The 26,773-nt window shown below is 50.8% G+C and overlaps 2 protein-coding genes across 2 annotated transcripts in view; both read right to left on the reverse strand.

The window, feature by feature from the left end:
• Positions 1–13,245, reverse strand: part of Med26 (mediator complex subunit 26) — a 39,313-nt gene extending 26,068 nt beyond the window's left edge. Inside the window, exon 1 of the mRNA XM_048342710.1 lies at positions 13,011–13,245. Coding sequence (XP_048198667.1) covers positions 13,011–13,082 — 72 coding nt within the window. The 5' untranslated portion in view covers positions 13,083–13,245. The remainder of the gene's footprint in view (positions 1–13,010) is intronic.
• A 7,838-nt stretch (positions 13,246–21,083) lies between these two features.
• On the reverse strand, positions 21,084–26,421 carry Smim7 (small integral membrane protein 7). Its single transcript, XM_048342716.1, has 5 exons — positions 26,308–26,421; positions 26,184–26,225; positions 25,696–25,748; positions 23,121–23,211; positions 21,084–21,503 (listed from the first exon to the last, which is right to left on the reverse strand). The coding sequence occupies exons 1-5, from the start codon at positions 26,331–26,333 to the stop codon at positions 21,488–21,490; spliced, it is 228 nt and encodes a 75-aa protein (XP_048198673.1). The 5' UTR covers positions 26,334–26,421; the 3' UTR covers positions 21,084–21,487.
• Positions 26,422–26,773: the final 352 nt, after the last annotated feature.

The following is a 26,773-nucleotide window of genomic DNA, read 5'->3' on the forward strand; positions in this document are numbered from 1 at the left end:
CCCTGTGCACGCCTTCTCTTTTTTTCCAGCCATCTTCCTTTATTTGGAGGTGATAGAAAAGCTCAGAGGGTCTCCACTCCTCAATCTACAGTTGGAATGAAATTATTTTCTCCACAAGATACAACCTCGTGGGCTGGAGCTGGTGTGGCTCTGGGGCATTCATGATGTGGAAAAAATGTCTAGCTGGGAAGGGGTCAGCAGCCCACTGGCCCTGGGAAGACCCTCAGGAAGAACAGGGAGCATCCTGTGTAGACAGACACCCAACATGCTTCCCCCTGTCCAGGACACCCTTAGCACCCTCAGATAAAGGACAGGAACTCAGGCTTAGAGACATGAAGTGACTCAGGCTGCCTAGAAGGAGCAACCCAGAGGGCAGAGAGCATGTGTGAACTCCTGTAGCCTCAGGGGTTCACAGACAAGATCCTCAGAGACAGGGAATCCAGCAACACAGAGAGCAGGTTTGATGCCTATGGCTCTGGTGACCCCGTGAAGGAGGAACCCAAAGGATTCAAGGAAGGCCAAGTAGCTAGGGGGAGGAGTATCCTCCCCCCAGAACCGTCAAACCCAGGTGCCACAATCCCAACAATGCCCAGGCCCCACTAAGTCTTAATTCTTACCCTATCCCCCACTGGGTGTCCCCAGGTTAGGCACTACTAAAACCACGAATGGATCAATACACACCAGCAAGAAAAGAACCAGCTCCAGCAGTGCCCTCAACAGGACATGGGAGGGAGACCACATGCCCAACAGGGCATTCATCCTGGGACCACACACTAGCAGTAAGACACATACAGTGACTGGCAGGCCCCACTGCTAACCAGAGGGAGGGGAACTGTCTGGAAAACCAGGACGCAGAGACCATGATGATGATGCCAGCTGAGTGACTGCTCACTACCTAGCACTATCAGTGCCAGAGCATCCCAGGCTGGGCCTGCAGCAGACTCTGAAGCTAGCCAGGAGGGACAGAGGCAGAAGACTGGCCGCACCTCCCCACCCCGCTTATCCCTCCAAGACCCAGCTTGCTAGGATGGGGAGCAAGGCAGTGGTGGGATGGCCCATAGCCCAGCAGGCCAAGGGGGCAGGAGTGAGGTACTGAACCTGCTCTACGGCAGGCGGGCTGCCCGGGGCTCCTGGGGCTCCAGACACAGGAGGTGGTGCTGTATAATGGAAGCAGGCACCCCGAAGCTCTTGTCAACCAAAAACCTGGAACACTTCTGGGCAAAGCCAAAAGGCTCAGGAGAAGCAGGCTATAGGTAGGGAGTGTGGAGAGAATGAAAAGGCTGGTGGTAGTATGTGGGGGTGGAGGGTGGGGTCATCATTCACAGTCAAGGCTGTTATTCTTCTACAAGTTCACATCTAGGCCCAGAAGACAGTATGGTGACCCAGGAAGACAACGTGGAGTGACCACACCAGAGGCACCCTGGGGCCCAGGCAGCCCATCTTATAAAGCAGGTGATGTCACTTCCTCTTTCCCAACTGGGCGGAGCCCACCACTCAGGATATAAAACCAGTGCGTATGCATTTACACGTACACACATGCACATACAGGTGAGCACAGGAGCATGGTCCAGGGCTGCTAGCAGGCACCACTGGGCCACAGCCAACTGCTCAAAATGGAATACTCATGTCTTCACTGCTCATCCTAAGGCAAGTACAACCTGCCAAGTACACTCAACTGCTGAAGATGTCCTACTGCCACTCACCTGGGGTTCCAGACCTTTCTGTCCTGTCAGCCAAGGCTGGCTTGGGATCTGCTTCTTCTGGGAAGGTCTCCCTCCCAACTTCCTGTGGGCTCCATCACCTTCTTACTGTGCAAAATGCTGGGACAGCAGTCTCTTAACTTCCGAGGCAAGGATTCTCTGTCAAAGCCCAGTCTGGCCACACTGTGGAGGATAACCCTACCTACTCTCTGTATGCCGGTGATGACAAACTGGCCAGTTCTCCCCTCATTTCTTATCATCTCAAATTCAATCCCAAACAGCATATCCAGCGCAGGGAGCAGTGTGGGGGAATGTTAGACCCAAGGAGGAGAGGAGATAACACTTAAATGCTGGAGCAGAAGCCCCCTTACAACAGAAGCCACTGTGGAGCAACTGTTCATAATGCTTTTTTGGCCACAAAGGCCTAACTGCTAGCACACGGCTCATTCCTGCCATTGCCAGGCTGCCAACACAGGGTACCCTAGCTAGCTAGCTAACTTCTTTACTGCTGACAGCCCCCCAAAACCAGGAGGGAAAGTGCGGCTGTGGGAGAAAGATCACTTGGGCCTTTCAATTAACCTAAAGGGAAGAGCCAGGCACAGGAACACAGAGGCCAGTTTCAGGTCCCCAGGTTTCCCAGGAGGGAACAGATAGGAAATGGGCAGGACAACCAGAACTCCTATTCCCCATAGTCCACTTAAGCTGCAGGTCACCTCTGCCCACAGGAGGAACAGGCCGGCTAACCATGCCCACTGTACTCCAAAGCACAGATCCACACACTGCTGCGCGTGCGTGCATGCGTGCGTGCGTGCCACAGGAAACCCTGAGCCCAAAATAAGGGACAAAGGAGTAGGACACAGTAATGGTAAAGTGTCCGAGGGAGACAAGGCACATTCAGAGCCTGCGACTGCTGTGACCTCGGGGCACTCACACTACCTACCCCTCACCCTGGACCAGGTCTACCCTTCCAGATGTGCTATCTGCCTTCAGGATGTAAAGCACTGCCAGCACCGCACCAGAGGATGAGCAAATCAGCATCCACGGGGATGTCAGCCCTGCAACCTGGTCTGCCATGAAGGGAACCTGGAGATGGCCACCTGGAGACACCCCTTGTACTGTGGGCTAACCCCATGGCTAAATGTAGAGGAAAACCATTCCTCATGCTCTGCTGACCCCATCAAAGCCCAAGAAAGCTGATTTAACAGTTGGGTCTTCAGGGAAAATCGCCAGGTCAACATGGAGAACGACACTGAGTGACCATCAGCCCTTGCCTTGGTTTTGTGAGACAGGCTTGCACCAAGTACCTCAGGCCTAGCTGGTTTGGGCTGCTCCCACTAGAGTGCACAACCTCCCTCTGCGAGGATGTGACGACGGGGCTCTGCCAGACATCCACTCACCCAATGCTAAAGAAAATGTGAACCCACTAGTCAGAAAGGTAACCCTTATTTAATATGCTTATACCTTGGCGTCACCAGCCCCACAAGCAGTGTGGAGGAGCCAGACCATAAATTGGCCTGGGCACCATGGGAAGCACAGAATCGAAGAGTGGGCAGCGTTATGGGAAGTAACTGCTAGGATGGCTGGCCTTAGAACAGGAAAGCCATCCTGGCCATGGTCACTGAAAGTTACTTGTGGGGAAGAATATCAGCACCCCAACCAGAGCTGGTTAGAGACCTGACAATGGTTAGGGGCTGGGCAAGTCACTGAGGGGACAAGGACTCAGCTGTCAGCCCAAACAGTAATCTATGTATATTTAATATACCTATACATCACCATCATAGGCTGCTTCAAGGTGCCCTCAAAATCCAGGCACCAGTGTCTCAAACCTGTCATCCTAGCTACTTATGAGGCTGAGATCTGAAGAAACAAAGAAAGGAAGAAATAAACAAACAAAAAAAGAAAGAAATGAAGGAAGGGTCTCACAGCCTCAGCTCAGCTTTCCAGCTGGTTATTGTGAAGATGCCATCTCTGGACTTTTCTGCCTGCAATGGCCTAACCTGGGTTTCAGTCTCCTGAGTAACTAGGATTACAGGCATGAGCTACTGGCATATGAGTAAAATATAAAATTTTGAGCACCCAATGACACTGAAAACCTTTCAAACTTTTGGTAGAATGCTAGCCTTGAGGTGAAGAGCTCAAGAACAGCGCCTAGGCCCAGAGTTCAAGACCCACTACAAAAAAAAAAAAAAATCTATGAAAATTTGGGCTGGGAATATGGCTTAATGGTAGAGTGCTTGCCTAGCACCCATGAAGCCCTGGGTACCACATTCCTCAGTACCACATACACAGGGAAGAAAAAAAAAAGCCCTAAGTATCTCTGTGGTTCAAGTAGTAGAATACTAGTCTTGGACAAAAGAAGCTCAGAGTCAGTGCTCAGGCCCTGAGTTCAAGCCCCAGGACTGGCAAAAAGAAATTAAAAACAAAAAATAATCTACGAAAGTTCAAAAAAACAACAACACACACACACAAAAAACAACAAAGAAGAAACAACCCTCCAAACCTGAAAGCACTGCTAGCCCCAAGTATTTTGGATAAGGAATACTGCCTGGACAAATTAAGTGCATGGAGAGTGATATAGGACTGGGATCCAGGCAGGATGGTGGAATGCCTACTGTCCACGCCCTCTCTCTGGGGACATAGCAGCCCCAAGCAGGTGGGCCAAACTCTGGTCCCAGCTTGATCCCTCTAGCCATATGGCCACTGAGCCTCAGTTTTCTCACTGTACTACTCTTGGACTCCTCGGGGAAAAGCTCAAACACTCAGAGGCTTGTCCCTGTTCTGTTACCCCTGCTGGCCAGCTGTAGATCTGTCACAATAAAATCAAGAAGCAGGGCTGGGAATATGGCCTAGTGGCAAGAGAGCTTGCCTCGTATACATGAAGCCCTGGGTTCGATTCCCCAGCACCACATATATAGAAAATGGCCAGAAGTGGCGCTGTGGCTCAAGTGGCAGAGTGCTAGCCTTGAGCAAAAAGAAGCTAGGGACAGTGCTCAGGCCCTGAGTCCAAGCCCCAGGACTGGCAAAAAATAAAAAATAAAAATAAAAGAAATTAAAAAAAGAAGCAGCAGGCCCTTCCTGTGTGGTACAAGTTCTAGATATGTAGACACCAGCTCACACTCTGCCATCAGGAATCTCATGGCAGGTGCAGCTGACCAGACCTGTGGTCAGGCCATGTGACCTGTACCAGCTTCCAAGAGTTCATGAGCCCAAGGGTTCAAGGACAGGACAGCCTAGGGAACACAGCAAGACCCTGTCTCAAAACAATCTCCCAATCCCCCAGCACAAAATCAGGAACACTCTCAGAAGAAACATGACGAATGAAAATGACAAATTGTTCTGGAATGAGAGCACCTTGGCTTGAACAAGGAAAGGTTCCCCAAATGGGAGCTGTAAGGACATCAGAGGGCTCCAAACAAGAGGTGAGCAAAGCTAAATCCTAAGAAGGGACACTGGTGTACTGAGAAGGCAACTTTCAGATTTAGGAAGATGTTCTTTTGGTGATGAGTTAACTTTTCTTTTGGGCAGTACTGGGGTTTGAACTCAGGGCCCTACACACTAGGCAGGTGCTCTACCACTTGAGCCATACTCTTGGCCCATTTTGTTTTCACTATTTTTTTAAATAAGATCTTGCTTATTTTTGCCCAGGCTGACCAGGACCACAATTCTCTTATTTATGCTTCCCACATACCTGGGCTAACAGCACGCACCACCAGGCCCAGTTTTTTTTTTATTAGATGGGAGCTCAAGAACTTTTTGCCCTGGCTGACCTTGAACCACTATTCTCCAGATCTCAGCCTCTCCAGTAGATAGAATTACATACATAGGGCTGGGGATATGGCCTAGTGGCAAGAGAATTACATACATAAACTACAGGTATTGGTGATTATAACTTTAAAGACAAAGATAGATTAGGGATAGCTTCTGTCCTTGAATTTTCTCAGTTACACAAAGTTTGAGATACTAAAAATGTACCCTTGCACTCAAAAATAGTTGCAACCATTGGAAGGATGATTGTAAAAAGGATGGAATAGAAATGCAAAGCACATCATTTAAAACCACTTCAGCTTGGAAGGTCAGTAGGCTTGGGCAACACAATGGGGCTCAGCCTCCAGGCTGGGTGAGGGAAGTGGGATGGTCTTGTTCAGACCACCTGCTTTGACACCCAGACAGGACACAATCTTGATTCCCTCATCTGAGATAATAGACAGATCATACTTAAGTCTCTCCAAGGTGTAGCAACTACTTTTAGGTATAAAGAACTAACCAGATGGGGCTGGGGATATGGCCTAGTGGCAAGAGTGCTTGCCTCGTATACATGAAAGCCCTGGGTTCAATTCCTCAGCACCACATATACAGAAAAAGCCAGAAGTGGCGCTGTGGCTCAAGTGGTAGAGTACTAGCCTTGAGCAAAAAGAAGCCCTGAGTTCAAGCCCCAGGACTGATTAAAAAAAAAACACACACACAAAAAAAACTAACCAGATGATCCTAGTGTCTAGCACATAGTAAATGCTCAATAAATGATAGCTAGGCACCTGGCAGCTACTGCTGCCCAACTGGAGACCACCACAGGACACAGAGGACATCATGGCTACCTCTGGGCTTAGGGAAAGTCTCTGATGAGCCCTTGGAGCTTTTTCAACTCATCTGGAGCCCCCTGTTTGCAGTATCCTGTGGATAAGTCCAGGAACCCTACCAAAGTCCCAGTGGCATTTCTCAGACCTTTAGCTTCATCTGTCTGGAAGTCCCCAGAGGGCATGACACATGACCTGATGTGACTCTTCTCAGGCTCCACACAACATCACAAAACCTGGAAGCCACAGAGCCCAAGGCCCTACAGGGCAAGGCACATGCCATCCAGGGGCCCTGAACTTCCTCAGCAAGCTCAATAACCCTGAAGGGCACTAGGTATCAGGAGGCTTCCCTCCCTCTGGGACTCCTGCCTCCCTCAGCTTGGGTTTGCACTTCAAAGCCACCCAGCAGATGCAACAGTATTTCTAATGCTCCACACCCTCAGGTCCCATATGAGGGCTCACATCTGTAGTCCCTGCTACTCAGGAGAAGACTGCTTGAGCCTAATAGTTCAAGGACAGCATAGAGAGCCCCACCTCAACAGAAGAACAGTACAAAGCCACATCAGGCACACAGCATGGGCAGGCCCACTCTGGAGGTGTAGACAGAGCCTGCCATCACAGCATGGTACCCAGGGGTCAAGAGAAAAATGCTCCAACAACCCACCAACTATTCCCACACCTTCCAGCTTGTCCCCTCACCCAGACATGTGGACACAAGGAGCTAGGTCCATTTGGCCAGTCCCACCTCTCAGCTCAGGTGCATTCAATCTGTTCCCCTGCCCCAGGCGGCTCCCAAATCCCCAAGGGCAGGGCAGGGCAGGGCATTCACATGCAGGCACCTCCCTTAGCAGTACTGGTCAGCTCCCTTGGGGAGAGGCATGGGAACACACACTATGCAGAGCACTGGCAGGTCTACCTTCCTAGGACGAGCATGCCACTCTGTGGGAGTCCTACACAGGAGGACCCACATGCAGGGCTATAAAGGGAGTGGTTCTGGATGGGCAAACTGCCAGCCTGCCACTTGCCCACCCAAAGTCAGTCTGTCCATTCTGACTGCATACTGGGCTTCCAAAGGGACTGGGTAGACTCACAATCCACAGGAATAAAAAGCCTGACTTGTACCCACAGGAAAAGAACTGTACTCCCAGAGGGAGGTCTCTAGCAGGGAGCAGGCAGGAGCCTCACCACCACCACCACCACCACACACACACACACACACACACACACACACACACACACACTCTGGTCACACTCTCCTGAAGTGAGGGCAGGCTGGGATAACATTCAGTTGAACGGGAGCTCTGAGAAGATGTTCACACAGCACCCTTTCACCTAGTCCAGAGCCAGAGCTCCAGCCCCATCTCTGAAGCCCACCTCATCAGGGGATTTTTTTGTATCTGTCTCCAAGACAGAGGCCTTTCCCACCACAGGCTGCACTTGGGACAGTCTCTCAGCCTCTAGACCTCTGCCAGGACAACACACTATGACCATTATAAAACCTGCATCAAGACTGACCAAAAAGCCCACCCTCTGGGGATGGGGAGTCCTGATTGGTTACCTCAGCTTCAAAGGAATCAGAAATGCCACATTCTGGCCTTCACAGAATAGGGCAAGATCTGGTAGAGTTCACATACCCAGGTATTGTATCTTCTAACATGCTAGAGAGTCGGGGTCAATGATATATATATATATATAAGGATCAATGCAATTTTAAGTTAATATCATAGTGCTAGCCAGGTGCCAAGGGCTCATGCCTAAAATCCTAGCTACTCAGCAGGCTGAGATCTGAGTATCTCCATTTAAAGTCAGCCCAGGGAGGAATGTCTCTTATCTCCAATTAGCCAGCAAAAATGCCAAACTGGAGGTGTGGCAAATGGTAGAACACCAGTCAATCAAAAGGGCCACGTAAGAGCACAAGAGGCCAAGTTCAAGCCTCAGGACTGGCACACACACTTGTGCACATGTATACATGTGCGTGTACACGCGCATACACACACACACTGCTGTCACCATAAAGCAGAAAGCAAAGCAAGAGGACTAGACTCATGAGAAACTATGTCAGCCTGTGATGGTAGCGCTGGTCCAGCACAGCATTCTGCTGTTGACAGGCTTCAGGTGTTCACAGCCAAGTTGTCTAGCATCATTCTCCCGTTAGACCCATTACAGGTAAATTTAACTCAATCCCAATCTCAAATGAACCTGTGAGGTAGGCAGGCCTTCTTTTCTCAGTTCAGCAAATCCCAATGCCAGGTCCACCTATGTGTCCTGACAATGACAGTAGCAGGCTGGGAAGGTGCTGAGTGTAAGGCCCACGGGAAAACACTGCCTCCTCTGGCTTTTCTGACCTACTCAGGACAGTAGCCCTCACCCACCTTGTACCTCTCCTGGCACCATCTACAGTCAGAAACCTTGTCACTTAACACGGGAAGCCCCTAACCTTAGGCCAGCCACCTAATACTGCGTCAGTTGTTTTTTTTTTTTTTAAAGTACCTTGTCATCTCCTGGCCACAGGACACCTGGTATGGGGCACTTACTGTCATCAGCTGCTGGTTTTGCCCAAGAGCCCTTTATGGGGCTGCTGGGGAAACCTGAACACTATCTTTTTTTTTCTAGTCCTGGGGCTTGAACTCAGGGCTTGAGCACTGTCCCTGGCTTCTTTTTGCTCAAGGCTAGCACTCTGCCAACTTGAGTCACCGCGCCACTTCTGGCCTTTTCTATATATGTGGTGCTGAGGAATCAAACCCAGGGCTTCATGTATACGAGGTAAGCACTCTTGCCACTAGGCCATATTCCCAGCCAAACCTGAACACTATTACAGGAGCACATGTTGGATACACACTGCAGATATTTGAAACAATAGAAAACTTATAGTGACATCATGCTTCACCTTCACTTCTGCTGTGCCTTCCAGAACCAGAAGCTAGGTCTACAAGAAACACTGTATGACAGGACACTAGTACCCAATCACACAATGCAGACAAGGGGCCACAGGCTATCCAAGTAAAGCAATGTCTTAACCGGCAAACTCAAATTCCTAGAAGGGAAAGTGATCCTCCGTGTGTGTGTGTGTGTGTGTGTGTGTGTGTGTGTGTGTGTGTGTGTCTCCGTGTGTGTGTGTGTGTGTGTTTTTCTGCAGGGCTCCACACACATCTCCCTTGGTTCCCAATGCCTGAAGGAGGAGGAGGAAGGCAGCTCCTGAGATTTCTGGCATCAAAGGCTCCTTCAAATCCCTTTTCTCCAGAGCCTTCTCTATGGAGAAAAGGGTCACTGCCTGCACGCAGCATGCCTGCATGGGGAGACAGTACCCCTCCACCACCTGTCAGACTGTTCCTTGAAAAGTGAGGCATGTCATACCATGGCACATCCTGGATTGCAAGTTGGGAAAGTTCTGTGTTAAGACTATTCTATAACTGCACTTCTGGGGATATGGCAGCCAGTCACCAGGGCTTCTTGGGAAATGGGGGCTCATGTGCAGCCTCCAAGTCAGGCCCTAGGTGGCCCCTAGGACTCAGCGAATGAAGCTGCTGAAGTGAGCCTGGTGCCTCCGCTGAGGAGAAGGTGGGAACGTGCTCATGGAGACTGTGTTTTATCCAAAGGCAAGGCATAGACTTTCACGTAACCCAGGAAGCACACTTGACACCTGCCGGGGGGTGGGGGGTGTCTGTGCTTGGGGGAGTCTTGACCTCTCCCTGAAGTCTCCAATCAGGCTGTATAAGCATGCACACTGCACTAGGAGACTGTCACCGTGTAGGACTGATACACACAACTGAGGCAGTGACGACAGTACGGGAAACTGTTAGTTGCTTTTCCAAAATGAGAGTGAAGGATTTGCTGTATTACAGAATTTACTCACTCTGAGCCTGCTGTGGTAAAAATTCAAATACTCCAGAGATTAAACTTTAGAGCAGAGGGCTGGGAATGTGGCTTAGTGATAGAGTGCTTGCCTAGAATGAAGCCCTGGGTTCTAGTCCTCAGTCTCATATAAACAGAAAAAGCAAGAAGTGGTGCTGTGGTTCAAGTGGTAGAGTGCTAGCCTTGAGCAAAAGAAGCTCAAGGACAGTGCCCAGGCCCTGAGTTCAAGTCCAAGGACTGGCAAAAAAAAAAAAAGGAAGAAGAAAACTTTAGAGCAGAGACAGCTTCTCTCCTGAGAATTCAGTGGTTAGGGGAAGGTGGGCTGCAGCCCACGGCGTTACATGTGTGGATATCAAGTGAGAGGGTCTGAAAGCAGTTTTTAGCAAGTTTGTTAACCCAAACTGCATGACCCTAAGGTAAGCATTACATGACACAATTCCCTGTCACTTCTCTCAGAAGAGGTTTAATTTTAGTGTTGGCTCTTCTACCCTGTCCCCGATTTTTTTTTTTCTGTAAGCATCTTAAATATGTGTCAATTACCCACTGGTGGAGTTCCTAACTGGCAAGGCAGAAGGACAGTGCCCTCTTTCACCTGTACCCAGAGAAATCCCAAACAAAATACAGAAGCACAGGCTTAGGGTTCAGCCCCTCCTTTGCCAGGCTCCACGAGAACTACTGTAAGGATCTTTGAAAGCCAGCTCCTGTCCGAGGCACTTAGTTGGGTTCATGGCTGGCACTGACAATAGCAGCATTTAAAGGCACTTTTCTCATCACTCACAGTCAGACACAATCTCCCAGCTCCATCCACCACACAGAGATCAGCAGGACTCTCACACACCCATCACTAGTGTCCCCCAAAATAAGCCACAGGAAATGTGAACTCCATGCTGTGTAATATCACCACTGACTTACATGCCCAAACACTTTTGTACTAAGGTCTGTTCCCTCCTCCTCTCCCTTTCCACTCACAGGAACCCTTTAGGTGAGAGCTGTGCACACACTGGAGCCCGAGGTGACTGTCACACCTGATCCACACCTGGCCACATGGTAGCCGCCTGCTCTCCCAGGTGGCATTAGGAATCAGTGCTAACATCCCAGCAACCTCTCAGAGTCTCGAGAAAGGTATGGAGTACACAGACTTGAAGCAATTATACCCTGGCTTCAAGAAAGATGAAAAGGCACCCCAGCTATTTTCCGTCCCTTTTCAGACCTGAACCTGCAGCAGCACAATCACTGCAGAAAAACCCTTCTAGAAGGTTTTATCACCTCTGCGTACCCCACCCCAAAGTCTTAACAGAAATATCTACAATGTTTGTTAAATTACGATGGGATTAGTCTTGCATTATTATTATTGTTACTATTATTATTACTATTGAGACAAGGTCATGCTGTGGAATTCCCATTCCTCCTGCTTTGTGTCCCCCTCCCCCAAAACATGCATGTGCCACCATGCCCAACTCTCAGGAGTCTTTTTTTTTTTTTCATTTGGTAGCACTGGGTTAAACTCAAGGCCTTGAGCTTGCTAGATAGGGCTCTGCCACTTGAGTTTCTCCCCCAGCCCTACTGGAATCAGTCCTAATGGGTCCTGAAAACCAAGAAGGAGGGCAATACTATGAGCCAGCATCCAGGGCCCCACAAAGATCACCACCCTTCCATTTCTACCAAGGCTGCTCAAACCACATAAATGATCTTAACAGCAACGGAGGAAAGCAACCACCTAAGAGTCAGCAGCCAGGCTCCTGTTCCTCCCATGAGATGAGAGAAACCTGGACTACCCAGCCCCAGACAAGTCTGCTTCCATCATCTCAGCATATTAAAAAGTGATCTCAATGGCCACTTCCTGGTCTCCTAGCAAACGTTCCTTTCCACCTGGATGCCCTGCATCTTTCTATTGTCTTCTGCTGCCAAGGGGGGAAAAGGACCCCACACTGTCAAGGCATTCTTGGATCTAACACCGGGGAGCTGTCCCCTACACTCATCAGAGTAGGGGGAGGGCTCTCTGTCCACGGCAGCCTTGGCAAAGGGCACCTGAGACCCTGACCCCTTGGAGTTAACCCTGACCATCTAGGCGGTCTAGGTCACCACCAGGCACCAAGCTCAGAGCCCCAGGTGGGGGAGGAGACTGTGGAAGCCGGTTCCTGGGAGAATGGCAGTGAGAATAATCACCTCAATGACAACCAAAAAAAAACGTCAAGCTCTGGCTGGGTCAGAGCTGCAGTAAACACCTAGGCCCAGAAAGGCAACAAGAAAGATCCTAACCTTCTCAGGACCCCCCTTCCCTAGGCGGCGACCCCAAGAGAAATCTGGCAAAGCTAGGTACAGCCTCAAGACCGGGGGTGGGGGGTGGCTCAGCAGGGACACTGGACACTCAGCTGGGAGCAGAGGAGGTTGAGGTTCCCGCTGTAACCAGGAAGGAGCTTCCATTCGGGAAAGGGAGGACGACGACTTTCCTGATCCCCTCTTGAACACTGAGAGTCGGGAGCCCCGGACTCCCTAAGTCATACCACGGACACCAGTTGCTTCACGGGCCACCTCTCCCCTCCCCATCCGGGAGGACTTCCCGGGGGTCCCGGGTCCCCGAGGTAGGGCGACACCGGTGAGCTCCGTGAGGAGCGACGAGGGTCGCAAAGCTAGGACTCTGGTTCCCCGCTGGCTCCACAACGCCCAGGCCGCACGAAAGCCTCGGCCTCACGTAGGGAACGCCGCCGGGCAGCCCAACCTGCTTCCGGCCCGGGTCCAAGGGACGAGAGGCCGGGATGGCAGCGGGCCTCCGGGGCGGGCAGACGCCGAGCGAGTATACCGGAGCCCGGCGGGCGAGGGTCCCCGAGGAGGGGGAGGGTCCCGAGCCCACGCGGCCGCAGTCCAGGTTTGGGCGGAGGGCACTTACGTTGCTCTGGGCGTCGATGGCCTGCAGCAGCCGGTCTCTGATCTGCTGCGGGGACGCCGGAGCCGCTGTCATTGCCTGGGCGAGGCGGGGGGGGAGAGGCCGGGCCAGCGGGCGGGCGGGCTGCGGTGGGGACGCGGGTCACTCACTCGCCGGCCTCCGGGAGCGGAGCCGCATGTTCCCCGCGGCGCCAGAAGAGGTGGGGGCGCGCGGGGTGGCGGAGAGGGGAGCCGGGGCCGGAGCGCGGGCCCGGGCCGCCGCCGCCGGCGCCGCCGCCGCCGAGGGAGGAGGAGGAGGAGCCGCCACCACCGCCACCGCCGCCTCGAGAACCAAACTCCACTGAGCAGCCCCCGCGCGGAGCACTCTGGGTAACTCGCGCCGCACGCAGCGTCGGCGCCACGCTGAGGAGATTGGGAGATGGGGATGGCCGGAGACGCCGGGCTTGGGCGGGGCGGCGCGCGCACCACGCCCCGCGCTTCTGCGCAGGCGCCAAAGGGCGTGCGCCGGCGCACTTGCCCGGCCCCGCCACCTGGCCCCCAGGAGCCGTTGGGAGGCGGTTGGGCGGGGCAACGGCAGGCGTCGGAGGCCCCGCCCCGGACCCGGGTGGGGTGGGCCGTGGGGACCGCGCGCTCCGCGTCCGGGAACCCGGCCGCTTTGGAGGACCGGCCCTAGGCTGTGAGCGGGGAAACTAGGTTCTCTGGCGTCAAGACCGCGGGGACTCGGGTCGCTGCTGGGTTGCCCGACCTCCGCGCAGCAATAAGCGCGCCAAGGGGTGCGCCGGAAAGGCCGCCGCCGCGAGCCGTTGTGATGCCGAGTCTGTGAGGCCGGGCTCCCGCACCGGGCGGGCACCGCGGGGTTGGAGCGCTGAGGCCGCCGCGGTGGTAGCGGGGGCGGGGGGAGGGGCGCCGCGGTAGGAGCCGGGTCCCCGCGGCTGCCCGTGGCCACTGGCCACCGCACCCGCGCCACGGGAGCCGGCGCTGCGGAGCCGAAGGCCTCCGGGTCTGGGCGGAACTTTGGCGGGGAAGGAAGCGGGGCGGGGGCGGGGGGAGGGCGCCCGGTCAACCTGGGCTGGCGGCCAGCGGATTGTCAGCGCCCCGCGCTGCCCCCGGAGAAATCACTTTATTTCAGGATCGTTACCGGAAGAACCTAGATTTGAAACGGGAGGGAACGGATGGGAGGAGCCACGTGTGCTCCCGGGGCTGCCGGCACCTGTTCGTCTTAGGCTCGCACTTGTTTTGTTCTGTTTTGATGTCTTTTTTTTTTCTGGAAAATTGTACATCACACTCGTAGAGTAAACACGGAATAAGACCCTTTCGCTTATTCTCCAGCTCTCCGCGGTGCTCTGTCCACAGTCTAGGTTGGAAACTCGCCCACTTAGATTCTTATCTCACATCAGACAAGCAAAGTAAGTCGTTCCCCAATCCTATCCCAGTCCTGACTGTCTCATTTCCAAGATTGGAATATGCTTTTTTGAAAAATCCAAGATTTCAAAGGTTGAAAGCAATGCTTTAGATAAGAGCGTCTAACAACTCCAAATAAGCAAGCTCAAATTCCCAGTAGTGGAACAAATAAGCATTTTGTTCTGCATGAACTAGGTTATTTTAAAAGTCGGGAAGCAGTCACCTTTTTAGAAGTATTAACATGACTAAATTCCACAAGGACAACTGGCTCATATCCGTCAGCAGAGCAACATTTATCAGTTCTTGTGGTCAGTAGGACCAAGGTTCAAGGCCAGCATGAGCAAAAACTTAAGTCTGGATCAAAATAACCAAAGCAAAAGTGTCTGAGGTGTAGCTAAGGTATATCTGTTTAACAAGTGCAGTTTCTGCTAATATGTATCTGGGATGACCGATGACCTTGCATTTCCGTGAACCACTCAGGCAGGCACAGTCCAGGCACTCCCACAGGCCTGCCACCCCCTGGCCCTTCTCTGTCTTGACAAGTGTATTTTTTTTTCTGTTTTGTTTTTTTGCCAGTCCTGGGGCTTGAACTCAGGGCCTGAGCAATGTCCCTGGCTTCTTTTTGCTCAAGGCTAGCACTCTGCCACTTGAGCCACAGCACCACTCCTGGCTTTTTTTTTTTTTATATATGTGGTGCTGAGGAATCAAACCCAGGGCTTCATGTATATGAGGCAAGCACTTTACCACTAGGCCATATTCCCAGCCACTGAAGTGTATTTTTTGATTGTTTTTGTTTTTGGGTACCAGCTTTTTTTTTGCCAGTCCTAGGCCTTGAACTCAGGGCCTGAGCACTATCCCTGGCTTCTTTTTGCTCAAGGCTAGCACTCTACCACTTGAGCCACAACACCACTTCTGACCATTTTCTATATATGTGGTGCTGGGGAATCGAACCCAGGGCTTCATGTATATGAGGCAAGCACTCTTGCCACTAGGCCATATTCCTAGTCGGAACTTAATGACTTTTTCCACTCTTACTACTTGAGCCACACCTCTATTCTGAGGGGTTTGCTGGTTAATTGGAGATTAAATGTCTGGCCAGATTTGACTAACTGATCAAGGTTAGAAAGCAGCCTGGGCAATCATCAGATTTTACTGAACAGAAAACAAAATCTTAGGTTTTCCTTGCCTTTTTTTTTTTTTTAAAGACAAAGTGGTACCTCCTAGCTCAGGCTGTCTGGAAGCTGTGGGCCTTCTCCACTTCAGCCTGTGAGGGCCTGGGATGATAGGATTACTTGGTATACATTGGTGTGCACTGCATACCTGCTGGGGATTTTTTTTAAACCTTTCTCATATATTCACTCAAGCATATCCATGATCTCCTAAGGACCTAAAGATAGGTTAAGAGCTGTGAGGTGTGGCCTGGTGTAGATCATTTGCCTGGCAGGCCCCAAGGCCTGGGTTCCAGTCCAGCACTGGGGGGAGGGGAGGATTAAGAGTTTGCCATGGAGCTGGTAGCTAATACCTATAGTCCTAGCTACTCAGGAGGCTGAAATCTGAGGAGCACAGTTCAAAGCCATCCCAGTCAGGAAAAGTCTGTGAGACTTATCTCCAATTAACCACCACAAAACCTAAGTTGCACTGTGGCTCAAAGTGGTAGAGGGCTAGCCTTGATCAAAAGAGCCCAGGCCCTGAGTTCAAGCCCTACAACCAACAAAAATAGATATATGGTTAACCATGGGGTTCAGTGTTCTACTTGATTTATAGTAATTCCAATTTTGCTGGGGGTTTTTGTTTTTAAGGTAGCATCTCAGTATGTGGCCCAAGGTGCTATTAAACTCAGCCTGTCTTCAAATTACAATCTGATTTCTGTTTTCCAAGTACAGTTGTTTACTTTAAAAGTGAAACCAGCCAAGTGTGGTGGTGTATGCCTGTAATCCCAGCATTCTGGAGGCAGAGGCAGAAGAACTACAAAAAAAAAAAAAATGTCAGAGCCATTAAAAACCAGTATTCAAGTCAGCCACTGGTGGATAGGGCCTGTAATACCAGCTTCTCAAGAGGCTGAAATCTGAGGATGGTTGTTTGAAGCCTGACTGCGCAGGAAAGTCCATGAAACTCATCTCTAATTAACCACCGGTAGCAGGAAGTGGAGCTGAGGCTCAAGTAGCAGAGCAATAACCCGGGCAGAAAAAGAAGAGAACATATGAGGCCCTGAAGGTTCAAGCCCTGGAACTGGCCAAAAAAAAAAAAAAGTTAGAGCACACATTGCATGCACATTAATTTTTCATTTGTTTTATTTAAATATTTACATATGATACACAAAAATATCCCAAGAGGAAAGAAACCAAAATTTTTACAGTAGTTCTTAATGGTAGAAAGGCAGACAAACTTAATTTTCTTCCTACCATGCCCTTGCTGGCCTCCGGGCGCTGGGCTTCTCCAGCCTTTGACCCTGCTACCATCCTGGCCAATCTTTATGAGCCTGAATCACCAAAGCCCAGTGAAAGACTGCTCTGGGGCTGACCCAGAGTGAAGGCACAGCAGTGTGGCTTGTCCTCACCACAGTGTTTTTTCTTTTACTTTTTCCCTGGGGGTGGGGGGGTGGGGTGGTGGTCGAACTTTTTTGGCAGTACTGGATTTGAACTCAGCCACACAGGCATGCTGCTGCTTAGCTAGACCTTCAGCCCTTTTTCACACTGGTTGAAATATGGTCTTGATTTTGCCCAAGCCCACACCTAGACTTCTGGATCTTGTTTGTTTTTTTTTTTTGCCAGTCCTGGGGCTTGAACTCAGGGCCTGGACACTGTCCCTGGCTTCTTTTTGCTCAAGGCTAGCACTCTACCACTTGAGCCACAGTGCCACTTCCTGCTTTTTCTGTATATGTGGTGCTGAGGAATCAAACTCAGGGCTTCATGCATGCAAGGCAAGCACTTTACCACTAGGCCATATTCCAAGCCCCAATCTTGTTGTTTTTCGATGTTCCTCCCCCCCCCCCTTCCAATACGGTGCTTGATCAGCTTTTTTACTCACAGCTGCTGCTACACCACCTGAACCACACCTCTAGCCTGTTCTGGAATCACACTAATGGTGTCTTTTCTTTTGTTTGGTTGCTTTTTTTGTTTGTTTTTGCTTTTGTTGCCAGTCCTGGGACGTGGACTCAGGGCCTGAGCACTGTCCCTGGCTTCTTTTTGCTCAAGGCTAGCACTCTACCACTTGAGCCACAGCACCACTTCTAGCCGTTTTCTATATATGTGGTGCTGAGGAATCGAACCTAGGGCTTCATGTATACAAAGCAAGCACTCTTGCCACTAGGCCATACTTGCAGCACTAATGGTGTCTTTTAGTCATTAAGCAAGTGAGCTGTATGTGAACTACCCATCAGTGAGAATAGGAGAGGAGCCTCCAGCTGTCCTGACCCAGCTCACAGGCAGCTGCTAACGGACAGAGGAAAGTCATGGGATGGCCCCCAGGCTCCAAGCTGCCCTCAGTCTCCTTTTTGGAGAAAAAACAGCTCTGGAAGTGCAGAAGGCTCAGGGCACCCAGCAGCATACTCCCTGTACCCATGATTCTGTGTGGCCTTGCATGTCACTTCCCTGGACCCCAACTTCATACAAACATAATCGAGTATGGGGGCTCACATCTGTAATCCCAGCTACTCAGGAGGCTGAAATCTGAGGTTCATGGTTCAAAGCCAGCCCAGGCAGGAAGGTCCAGGAGACTTTAGAGTCCATTTAACCAGCAAAGAGGCAGAATTGGACCAGTGGCTCAAGTGGTAGAGTGCCAGCCTTAAGCAGAAATGCTCAGGGATAGTGCCCAGGCCCTGAGTGTTAGCCCAGGACCAGTATTGGGGGTGGGGGGGGGGGAGTAGTAGGTGCCATTGCTGTGTGCATTTTCTGTCACTAGAATCATGAACCAAATCAACTTGATATGTTTAAAGAAAAAAGTGGGCAGCAAGGAGATGGTGCCAGGACTATTAGCACCTCCACTGTGCTGAAGAGTGGATGGCACGGGAAGGTGCTCACACCAGGACAGCATGACCCACAGCCAGCAAAGAAGTGTGACAAGTAGAGGCACAGCTCTCCTGTGGGCTGTCCACTAACCACATACAACCCCCTCCCCCCCACAGATGCCCAGTCCCCTGGGCTGACCACAGCTGCTCCCTGGGTGCCCTTGACCACCAGGCCCTGGTCCTGAAACGGCAGATAAACTGGGCCCTGTGCCACAGGGGCCTGCCACTTCAGCTCACAAGGTGACTGAGGACGGAGTGAGGAAGCAAATCCAGGGGCCTCCTCTTATCTGGTCAAGTTCCACAGTCACAGCTGAGCACAATTCAGTTTGTATGCGGGTGAGGCCTGGGCTCCATCCCCAGCACCACAAAACAAATCCTGGGAAATTGGCACACAGTCCCGCCTTCCTGAATGCAAGACACCTTTCATAATAAAGTTAAAGACAGGAAATGGAGGGCCAGGTGCCGTTGCACACACTGTAATGCCAGTTACTCAAAATCGAGAAGGGGAGGATCTCAACTGGAGGCCAGCCTGGGCAAAAAGTTAGACCTCTCATTTCAAATCAGTAAGCTGGGTGTGGCAGTGCCTCCTTATCGACCCTGCATGGGCAGAAGCAGAGAAGTGGGCAGACTGCAGCTCGGAGTCTACCTGAACGGGAAGCAAGACCTCATCTTAAAAACGGCCAGTGAAGAACAAGATTGGAGTGGTGACTTGGTTGTATTGTGCCAGCCTAGCAAACCAAGGCCCTGAGTTCAAATCCTGAACTCAGGACCTGACACTATTGCCTGGTTTTTTCACACAAAGCTGGTGTTTTACCCCTTGAGTCACAGCTCCACTTCCAGGTTCCCCCTCCTGCTTCCCTTGGTCATGGGGCTCAAACTCAGATCTGGGCACTGTCCAGCTTTTTTTGCTCAAGGCTAGTGCTCTACCACTTTGAGCCACAGAGCCACTTCCAGTTTTCTGGTGGTTAATTGGAGTCTCATGGACTTTCCTGCCTGGGCTGGATTTGAACTGCAATCCTCAGATCTCAGCCTCCTGAGTAGCTGGGATTACAGGTGTGAGCTACTAGTGCCAGGCACTTCCCACTTTCTGAAGGTTAACTGGAAATAGGAGTCTCACAGACTTCCTGCCCCAGGTGGCTTCAAACTTGTGATCCTCAGATCTCAGCCTGATGAGTAGCTAGGTAGGATTACAAGCATGAGCCACCAGCACCTGGCTGAGATTTTTCTATGAGGTGACCTCCAGCAAGGTTAAGGGCCCCTCAGCTCATCAGCCAGGAAAAGGAGAAAGTACCACTGACTCAAAACCTCAACACCTCATTCCCTCCCCAGAGTGGGGTCCCCTCTAGGATACACCCCAGCTCCACTCACCCGGCAGGACTGGCCAACATCAGGTGTTATCCAGGCACACAAGACCAGACTGGACAGGGGCTAAAAGCTACGAGGCACAGGGGGAAGACCATGACCCAAGGCTAGCCCTCAGCAAAAAAATTCATACCTTACCTGAAAAATATCTAAAGCATAAAAAAAAACAAGAGACATGGCTCCAGTGGTGGAGTACATGGCTCTGAGTTCAAACTCTAGTACCTATGTTGGGGCGTGGGGGTGGTGGGGTGGTGGGGGGTGTGTGTGTGACTGGAGAAATAATCTTGGCGAAGTGGTACACATGTTTAATCCTAGCTACTTGGGAGACTGAGGCAGGAGTTCAAGGCCAGACTGAGGTCCATAATGAAGTTCTGTCTCAAACTGAAACCAGACTTACAAACTCAGACTATACAAATAACCAAACAGAGGAATATACTCCTATAGTCCCAGGTACTTGGGGGGTGGGGAAGATGGAGATGAGAAGATCAGTTAACCCAGGAATTCAAGGCTATCCAACCAGGGTGACAGTGAAACCTCATCCCCAAAGTTTAAGTATAATATACATATTATATAGGCAAAAATGCTGTTTTAGAAATGAGCTTTACTTCCAGCCAGGAGGTCAAGTAGCCTATACTATGGCTTCCTCCATCCAGGTGCCCCTATGTGTCAGGATTTCAAAAACCACAACAAACTCCACAGCTGTGCGACTAGGATCATGCTGTCCACCCAGCAGCAAAACCGGGCTCTCTTCCAAGAACTGGACCTCCTACATTAAGACTCAAATCGCACCCTGGAAATAACCTACACAAAAAGTACACTGGGGAGTGCCAGCCCTGGGAACAGGCACCGGCACCCCTTCACATCAGCCCCCAAGTACCACTGTCACCCAGTTACTGCAGGTGATGAGGCTGTGCTCCCTCCTCCTGTCCCGGCCAGCTGCCTGCACTCCTCCCAGGGATGATCTGAGCTCAGCAGGGCCCAGCGCCCTGATGACACCTTGTGACAGGTGGCAAGCTCCTTAAAGTTGCAGGGATAACTTCAGTGTCACCAAGGTAGGGGAGGAACTTGGGCTCAATCCCTGGCAAGCAACACACAACATGCTGGTAAAGTTAGGAATAAGACCCAGCTAGCCAGGCTCATGCCTGTCATACTAGCTAGATAGGAGGCTGAGATTTGAGGATCCTGTTCAAAACCAGCCCAAGCAGAGAAACCCAAGAGACTCTGATCTCCAAGGAACCAGCAAAAAGTGGAAAGTGGAGGTGTGCCTCCAGTGGGAGAGCGCCTACTTTGGGCAGAAAAGCACAGGTCTGTGGAGTGAAATGATTTATAAAAAATCTGTACAACTCTAACCAAAAGTATAGTCAATTATAAGTCAACCAAGAAATATCCAGAAGCAGGTTACGTGTGAGTACTGGCCAGAAGAGAGACTCCCCCATGATGGAAGGATCTAGAAGGTCTTCTTTCATGTGGAACAGCCAAGTGAGCCCAGGCCTTGAAGCCTTGAGGGGACCTTTCCAGTTCCAGACTCCATTGAGCCACATGGGCATGCCTTGAGGCCACGTATGACCCTGCCCACCCACCACAACCTTGGGCTTTCTGAGAAGGTTCCTGGGTTTTCTGGTCCAAACATTCTGGAAGTTACTGGGAAAAAAGAAGGCAGCGTCAACATCTGAGACATCTGGGGAGGGGAGGTCTGAGTTCTTTCTGCAGGCTCAGGAGCTGAACAGTCTGGAAAAGGCAGAAGGCAAAAATGGCTATGAGGGCGGGGAGTTCTCTTAACAGTAAAACACAGGAGGTGCTGCGCTGTAGGATGGCAGACACAAGGCTGGACTCATTGGTCTGGAGCCACTTATTTAAGAAAAGTGACTCAGTAATACAACATAACAATTGTTTCCACAAGTGTGCAGTCTTGCTCTGTTACCTCCAGCAAGTGTTAAGTCTATAGGGGGAGGGGACTGGGAAGGAGAGAAGCTGAGGAAGAGGAGGAGGACCTGAGCTACCTTGTTAGAGAAGAGACAAAATCATCTACAGATTCTGCAAGGAGATGGGATTCTGGATCCAAACCCCAGCAGACAGAAGGACAAACCCTTCATACCAATCTGTAACATCTCAGCCCATTTTTTTTTGTTCCTGTAACTGTGGTAGTTTTTATCACTAAAAAAGATCACTTTTTTGGGAGGTTGGAGTGTTGAACTTGAGACCTTACGGTTCCAGACAGATGGCCTACCAATGTAGCCACATCCTCAGCCCTTTGGGCTCTGGTTATGTTGGAGTCAGGGTTTTACTCTTTGCCAAGAGCCAGCCAGGACCTCAATCTTCTGACTTAGGCTTCCTGTTGTGGTCAGGATGACGGGCATCTACTACTACATCTTGCCACTGGCTGAGATGGTGTCTTGTGAACTTTGTGCCTGGACTGGCCTTGAACCAGGATCTCCCCAGCTTACCCCCCCCAAACAGCTATGGTTACAGGCATGAGGCAAGAAAATATTTTTGACTAAATAAAGTCTGTTCATTGAAGAAAGCATGGAAGACAGGATCAGTGTCTATCCAGTCTGGAGACAGTCTGGAGTCACAACACAGTGTGAGACCCCAGTAGTGACCTCTCCCCAAAATGGAAACTTCCAGAATAATCTCGGTAAAATTTCCATAAATCTAAAATTAATCCAAAAGGAAAAGGAAATGTGGGGCTGGGAATGTGGCTTAGTGGTAGAATGCTTGCTTAGCATGCATTAAGGCCTGGGTTTGATTCTTCAGTATCACGTACACAGAAAAAGCCAGAAGTGGCACTGTGGCTCAAGTGGTAGAGTGCTAACCTTGAGCAAAAGAAGCTCAGAGACAGTGCCCAGGCCCAGAGTTCAAGCCCAGGGCTGGAAAAAAAAAAAAAAAAAAGAAACATGTAAAGTTGATGGGGTTCATGATTCTAGTGACAGAAAATGAAAAAAGAAAAGAAAAAGGAAATGTGACTGGGTGTTGGTGGCTTACCCCTGTAATCCTAGCTACTCAAAGAGGCTGAGATCTGAGGAATGCAGTTCAAAGACACACAGGGCCGGAGCCAGCAGCAGCTAGCAGGCCATGTAATCCACATTTCCATCTGAGTGAATACAGATACAGGCTGAGCAAAGAGAGATGGCGAAGGGAGAGAGCCATAGGTGCAGAGCAGTGCCGGGCACAGCTGGGAGTTTACATCTGGCTGTGCTTTAGTATTGCAGCTTGACCCCAGGCTCCTCACTACCTTGGAGAGTTTTTATGGAAGCAGAAAGCAAGAGCTCCAAGTGCACACTGAAGGACAGAGAATGACCACCAGGGGCTGTTCTGGGGAGGGGGCTGAGGGTGGGATCCACATACACGATCATGCAGAACATCATGAACACGTTCCACAGGGCGATGAAGATCCGAAAGTATCTGAGGCTCAGCAGGAACTCCCGGATGTTGTCGCCTAGAAAGCCCAAAACCACATTTTCATTACTAAGATAACCCTCCATAGCCACTGCTGTCCTCCCCACTGGGGATTTCTGCCCTCCCCACTGGGCTGGCCACCAACCAATCCTCTGACTGGCTCAGAAAGGAGCATGTGACTCAAGTCTGTCCAATGAGAGTCTGCCCAGGGACTTTAACCCCAAACACAGGGTAGCAGTTACTTTGGCTCAGTGGTAGAAGCCTAGCTTAGCACACAGAGCCTGGGATTCATCCACAACATCCATTACTCCCCCCCCCCCCCCAAAAAAAAAAGCATCTGTAGTTCATGAAAGTCAAACAGAAAGTTTGCTTTGATTATAATTTCCTCTGACCTCCTCTGACTAAAGGATCAGAGCCTCCTCCAAGGGGAGGCAATCTAGTACATTAAGAGGCCAGAGAAGCTGGTCACTTGTGGCTCACGCTTTGTAATCCTAGCTATTCAGGAGGCTAAGGAGACTGAGGTTAGAAGCCAGCCCAGGCAGGAAAGTCTGTGAGACTCTATTTTTCTTTTTTTCTGTTTATGTGGTGCTGAGGTATCGAACCCAGGGCTTCATGCATACTTGGCAAACACTCTACCACTAAACCACCTTCCCAGACCCTGTGAGACTCTTATCTCCAATTAAACAGCAGAAAACCACAAGTGGAACACTTGGCTCAAAGTGATAGTGCGCTAGCTTTGAGCACTAATACTCAGGGACAATGCCCGTGCCCAGGCCCTGGGTTCAAGCCCTACAACCTACAGGAAGAAAAAAGAAAAAAAGAAGAAAAAAGAGGCTAGAGAGAAGCCCAGCATGGTAGTAGCTCACACCTATTTCCCTGCTATTTGAAAGGTTGAGATCAGGAGGACCAAGGTTCAAGGCTAGCTGCCACAGAAAAGCTGATAAGATCCATTCTCAACAAGTAGCTGAACATAGTTGGACAGGCCTGTCATCCCGGCTAACAGGAAACTGAAATCCAGATGATCACTACAGCCTATTCCAAGAGTGGTGGTCAACGGATGAAGCTGCCTGAATGAACACATAAATGAATGCATGGTCAGAGAGTCCACCTATTGATTAAGTGCATGAAATCCAGAGCTGGGGTCTGAGGCTCCAGTGGTAGAGCCCCAAGTTCAATCTCTACTACCATCAAAAACAAAGTAAAACAAAGCAAAATTCCCCCACATATGGCCACGTGGTGGTACACAACTACAATCCCAGCACCTGAGAGACTGAGCTAAGAGGATCTCAACTTTAAGACCAGCTTGGACTAAGCAATGAATTCTAGGCCAAGGTTGGCAGCAGACTCATGCCTAATTCTAGCTATTCAGGAATGAGATTGAAAGGATTGTAGTTTGAAACCACCCTGGGCAAAAAGTTTCTGAGACCCCCCCCCATTTCAGTCAATAAAAAAGCTAGGCAGAGGGTGTGCACTGGTCATCCCAGGCACAAAGGAAGCCTAAGTAGCATGGCTCATGGTCCAGGAGGTCTGGGCAAAATAACCCAAGAGGAAAAGTCTGAGGGCTTGGCTTAAATACTACAGCACCTGCTTAGCAATCACAAGGCCTTGGTCATGAGTTTAAACCCCAATAGCACCACCAAAAAAAAAAGTACAACCTCTGGAATGAGAAAAACTTATGAGTGTACACTTTCTACTGAGCTTGAATATTCATGAGGTTTAAAATCTAGGGGATCTAGCTACTCAAAAGGCTGAGATTGGGCTGGGAATGTGGCTTAGTGGTAAGAATGCTTGCATAGCACACATGAAGCTATTCCTCAGTACCATATAAGCAGAAAAGTCCTCAAGTGGTGCTGTGGCTCAAGTGGTAAAGTGCTATCCTTGAGCACAGACAGTCTCAGGGATAGTGCCCAGGTCCTGAGTTCAAGCCCCAGGACTGGCAAAAAATAAAATAAAATAAAAAAGGCTGAGATCATGCCCAGCACTGGTGGCTTATGTCTAAATCTAACTACTCAGGAGCCTGAGATCTGATGATCAAGGTTTGAAGCCAGCCTGGGCCAGAAAGTCTGTGATTCTTATCTCCAATTAACCACCAGAAAACCATAAGTGGTGCTGTGGCTCAAGGTGGTAGAGCACTACTAGCCTTGAGCAAGAGAGTTCAGGGACAGCACCCAGGCTCTGAGCTCAAGCCCCACAACGACCACCACCACCAACAACAACAAAAGGCTTAGATTTGAGGATCACAGTTCAAAGCCAGCCTGAGCAAGAAAAGTCAATGATACTTATCTCCAATAAACTACCCCCCCACCAAAAAAACAAACAACAGCAGCTGTAAGTGGAGCTCTGGCTAAGTGGTAGAGCACTAATCTAGAACAAATGAAGCTCAGGGAGAGCACACTGGCCCTGAGTTCAAGCCCAAGGATGAGCACAAGAAAGAGAAAGGAAAATCTGAGGATGGCCTGGGGAGAAAGAAGTGTGCCTTCTGAAGTGGTATGTATAAGTCTAGGATCTAAGAAGAAAACCTTACCTGTGCTGGGCTCCTTCGACTCCTCCCCAAAACCTTGCGTGTCTTTCTTTTTCCTACAAAGACAAGCAACAACGTCCAGCTTTCATGGGACCTAAGACCGCAAGACCCAGCTCAGAAGTGTGCGAATACTGCCCAACTGCTGTGTAACTTCGGGGAGTGAAATATCCCTCTCTGGACAGCTTGTCCAGTAATGTCTATAGCAGGCCTGAAGCCACCGGGGTGAACGAGGTCTTCGTCCAAAGTCCTCGGGGGCTGATTCTTGGGAAGGGGCGGGGAATGAATCTAAGGCTCTGGGGAGGAAGGGGAAAGAGGGAGGCGACAACAGGACCTCAGGTCCAGATTGAGCGGTCGGGGCTGCCCACAAGGTCAAGTGAGAAGAACATGGTAGGGGCGTGGTCAGAGGGGGACATAGGCGGGGCGGGCTGGCACTCCTGGGGGTGGGCCGACGTTTCCCTGGGTGGAGCCGCAGCCCAATGCGGCCTACTCACAGTTTGAAGTTGAGCACGGCTCCAGCATTCATCAGCAAAGTCCTGCGGAAGGAGAACTCATTTACCACAGCCGCCTCCCAAACAGTCTGGCTCTCCGTTCCCACTCTCCGGTCCCCCTAATTACCCGAACAGCAGAATGTCCCCGATCATCTTTACTGCCGAAGCGTCAGTCCGAGCCGGAAGCGGAAGTACCTCCGAAAAGGAGGGGAAGCCGAGCAAGAGCCGACCAATCCTGAGGCAACTCTTGAGAGGACTGGACCAGTCGAAGACTAAGGTATTCAGGGTCCCGCCCTCTGCAGGCCAGGCCGCCGTAGGGGAGTTAGTGAGCCGCTCCCTGTTTGGGAGGCGGTGCTTCTGTGGATGTGGGCGTGACCGGAAGTGACGTAAGAGGTGTACCGCGCCTGCCTGAGGCCTGGCGTGCCGGCGGAGTGGTCTCTTTTGTTGGGGTCCGGTTTGGAACTCTTGGAGGTGGTGCAGGGGTCCTGGCCCCCGAGCTGCCTTCTCGACACAAATTCCAACTCAGTAGACCCCAAATGGGGTTCCACCTGGAGGAGAGATCCTCGCCGCGCGGGCACCAGGGGGTCCCCCAG

This window comes from Perognathus longimembris, chromosome 3 (assembly GCF_023159225.1).
Source record: "Perognathus longimembris pacificus isolate PPM17 chromosome 3, ASM2315922v1, whole genome shotgun sequence".
Classification (NCBI taxonomy): domain Eukaryota; kingdom Metazoa; phylum Chordata; class Mammalia; order Rodentia; family Heteromyidae; genus Perognathus; species Perognathus longimembris.

What these genes read in the sequence shown, in the direction of transcription:
- Smim7 (XM_048342716.1), bottom strand. Translation starts at nt 26,333, where the DNA reads ATGATCGGGGACATTCTGCTGTTCGG. An exon ending in GGGGACATTCTGCTGTTCGG is followed by an intron (nt 26,226 to 26,307) that starts GTAATTAGGGGG and finishes CTCCTTCCGCAG; the next exon opens with GACTTTGCTGATGAATGCTG. An exon ending in GCCGTGCTCAACTTCAAACT is followed by an intron (nt 25,749 to 26,183) that starts GTGAGTAGGCCG and finishes TTGTCTTTGTAG; the next exon opens with GAAAAAGAAAGACACGCAAG.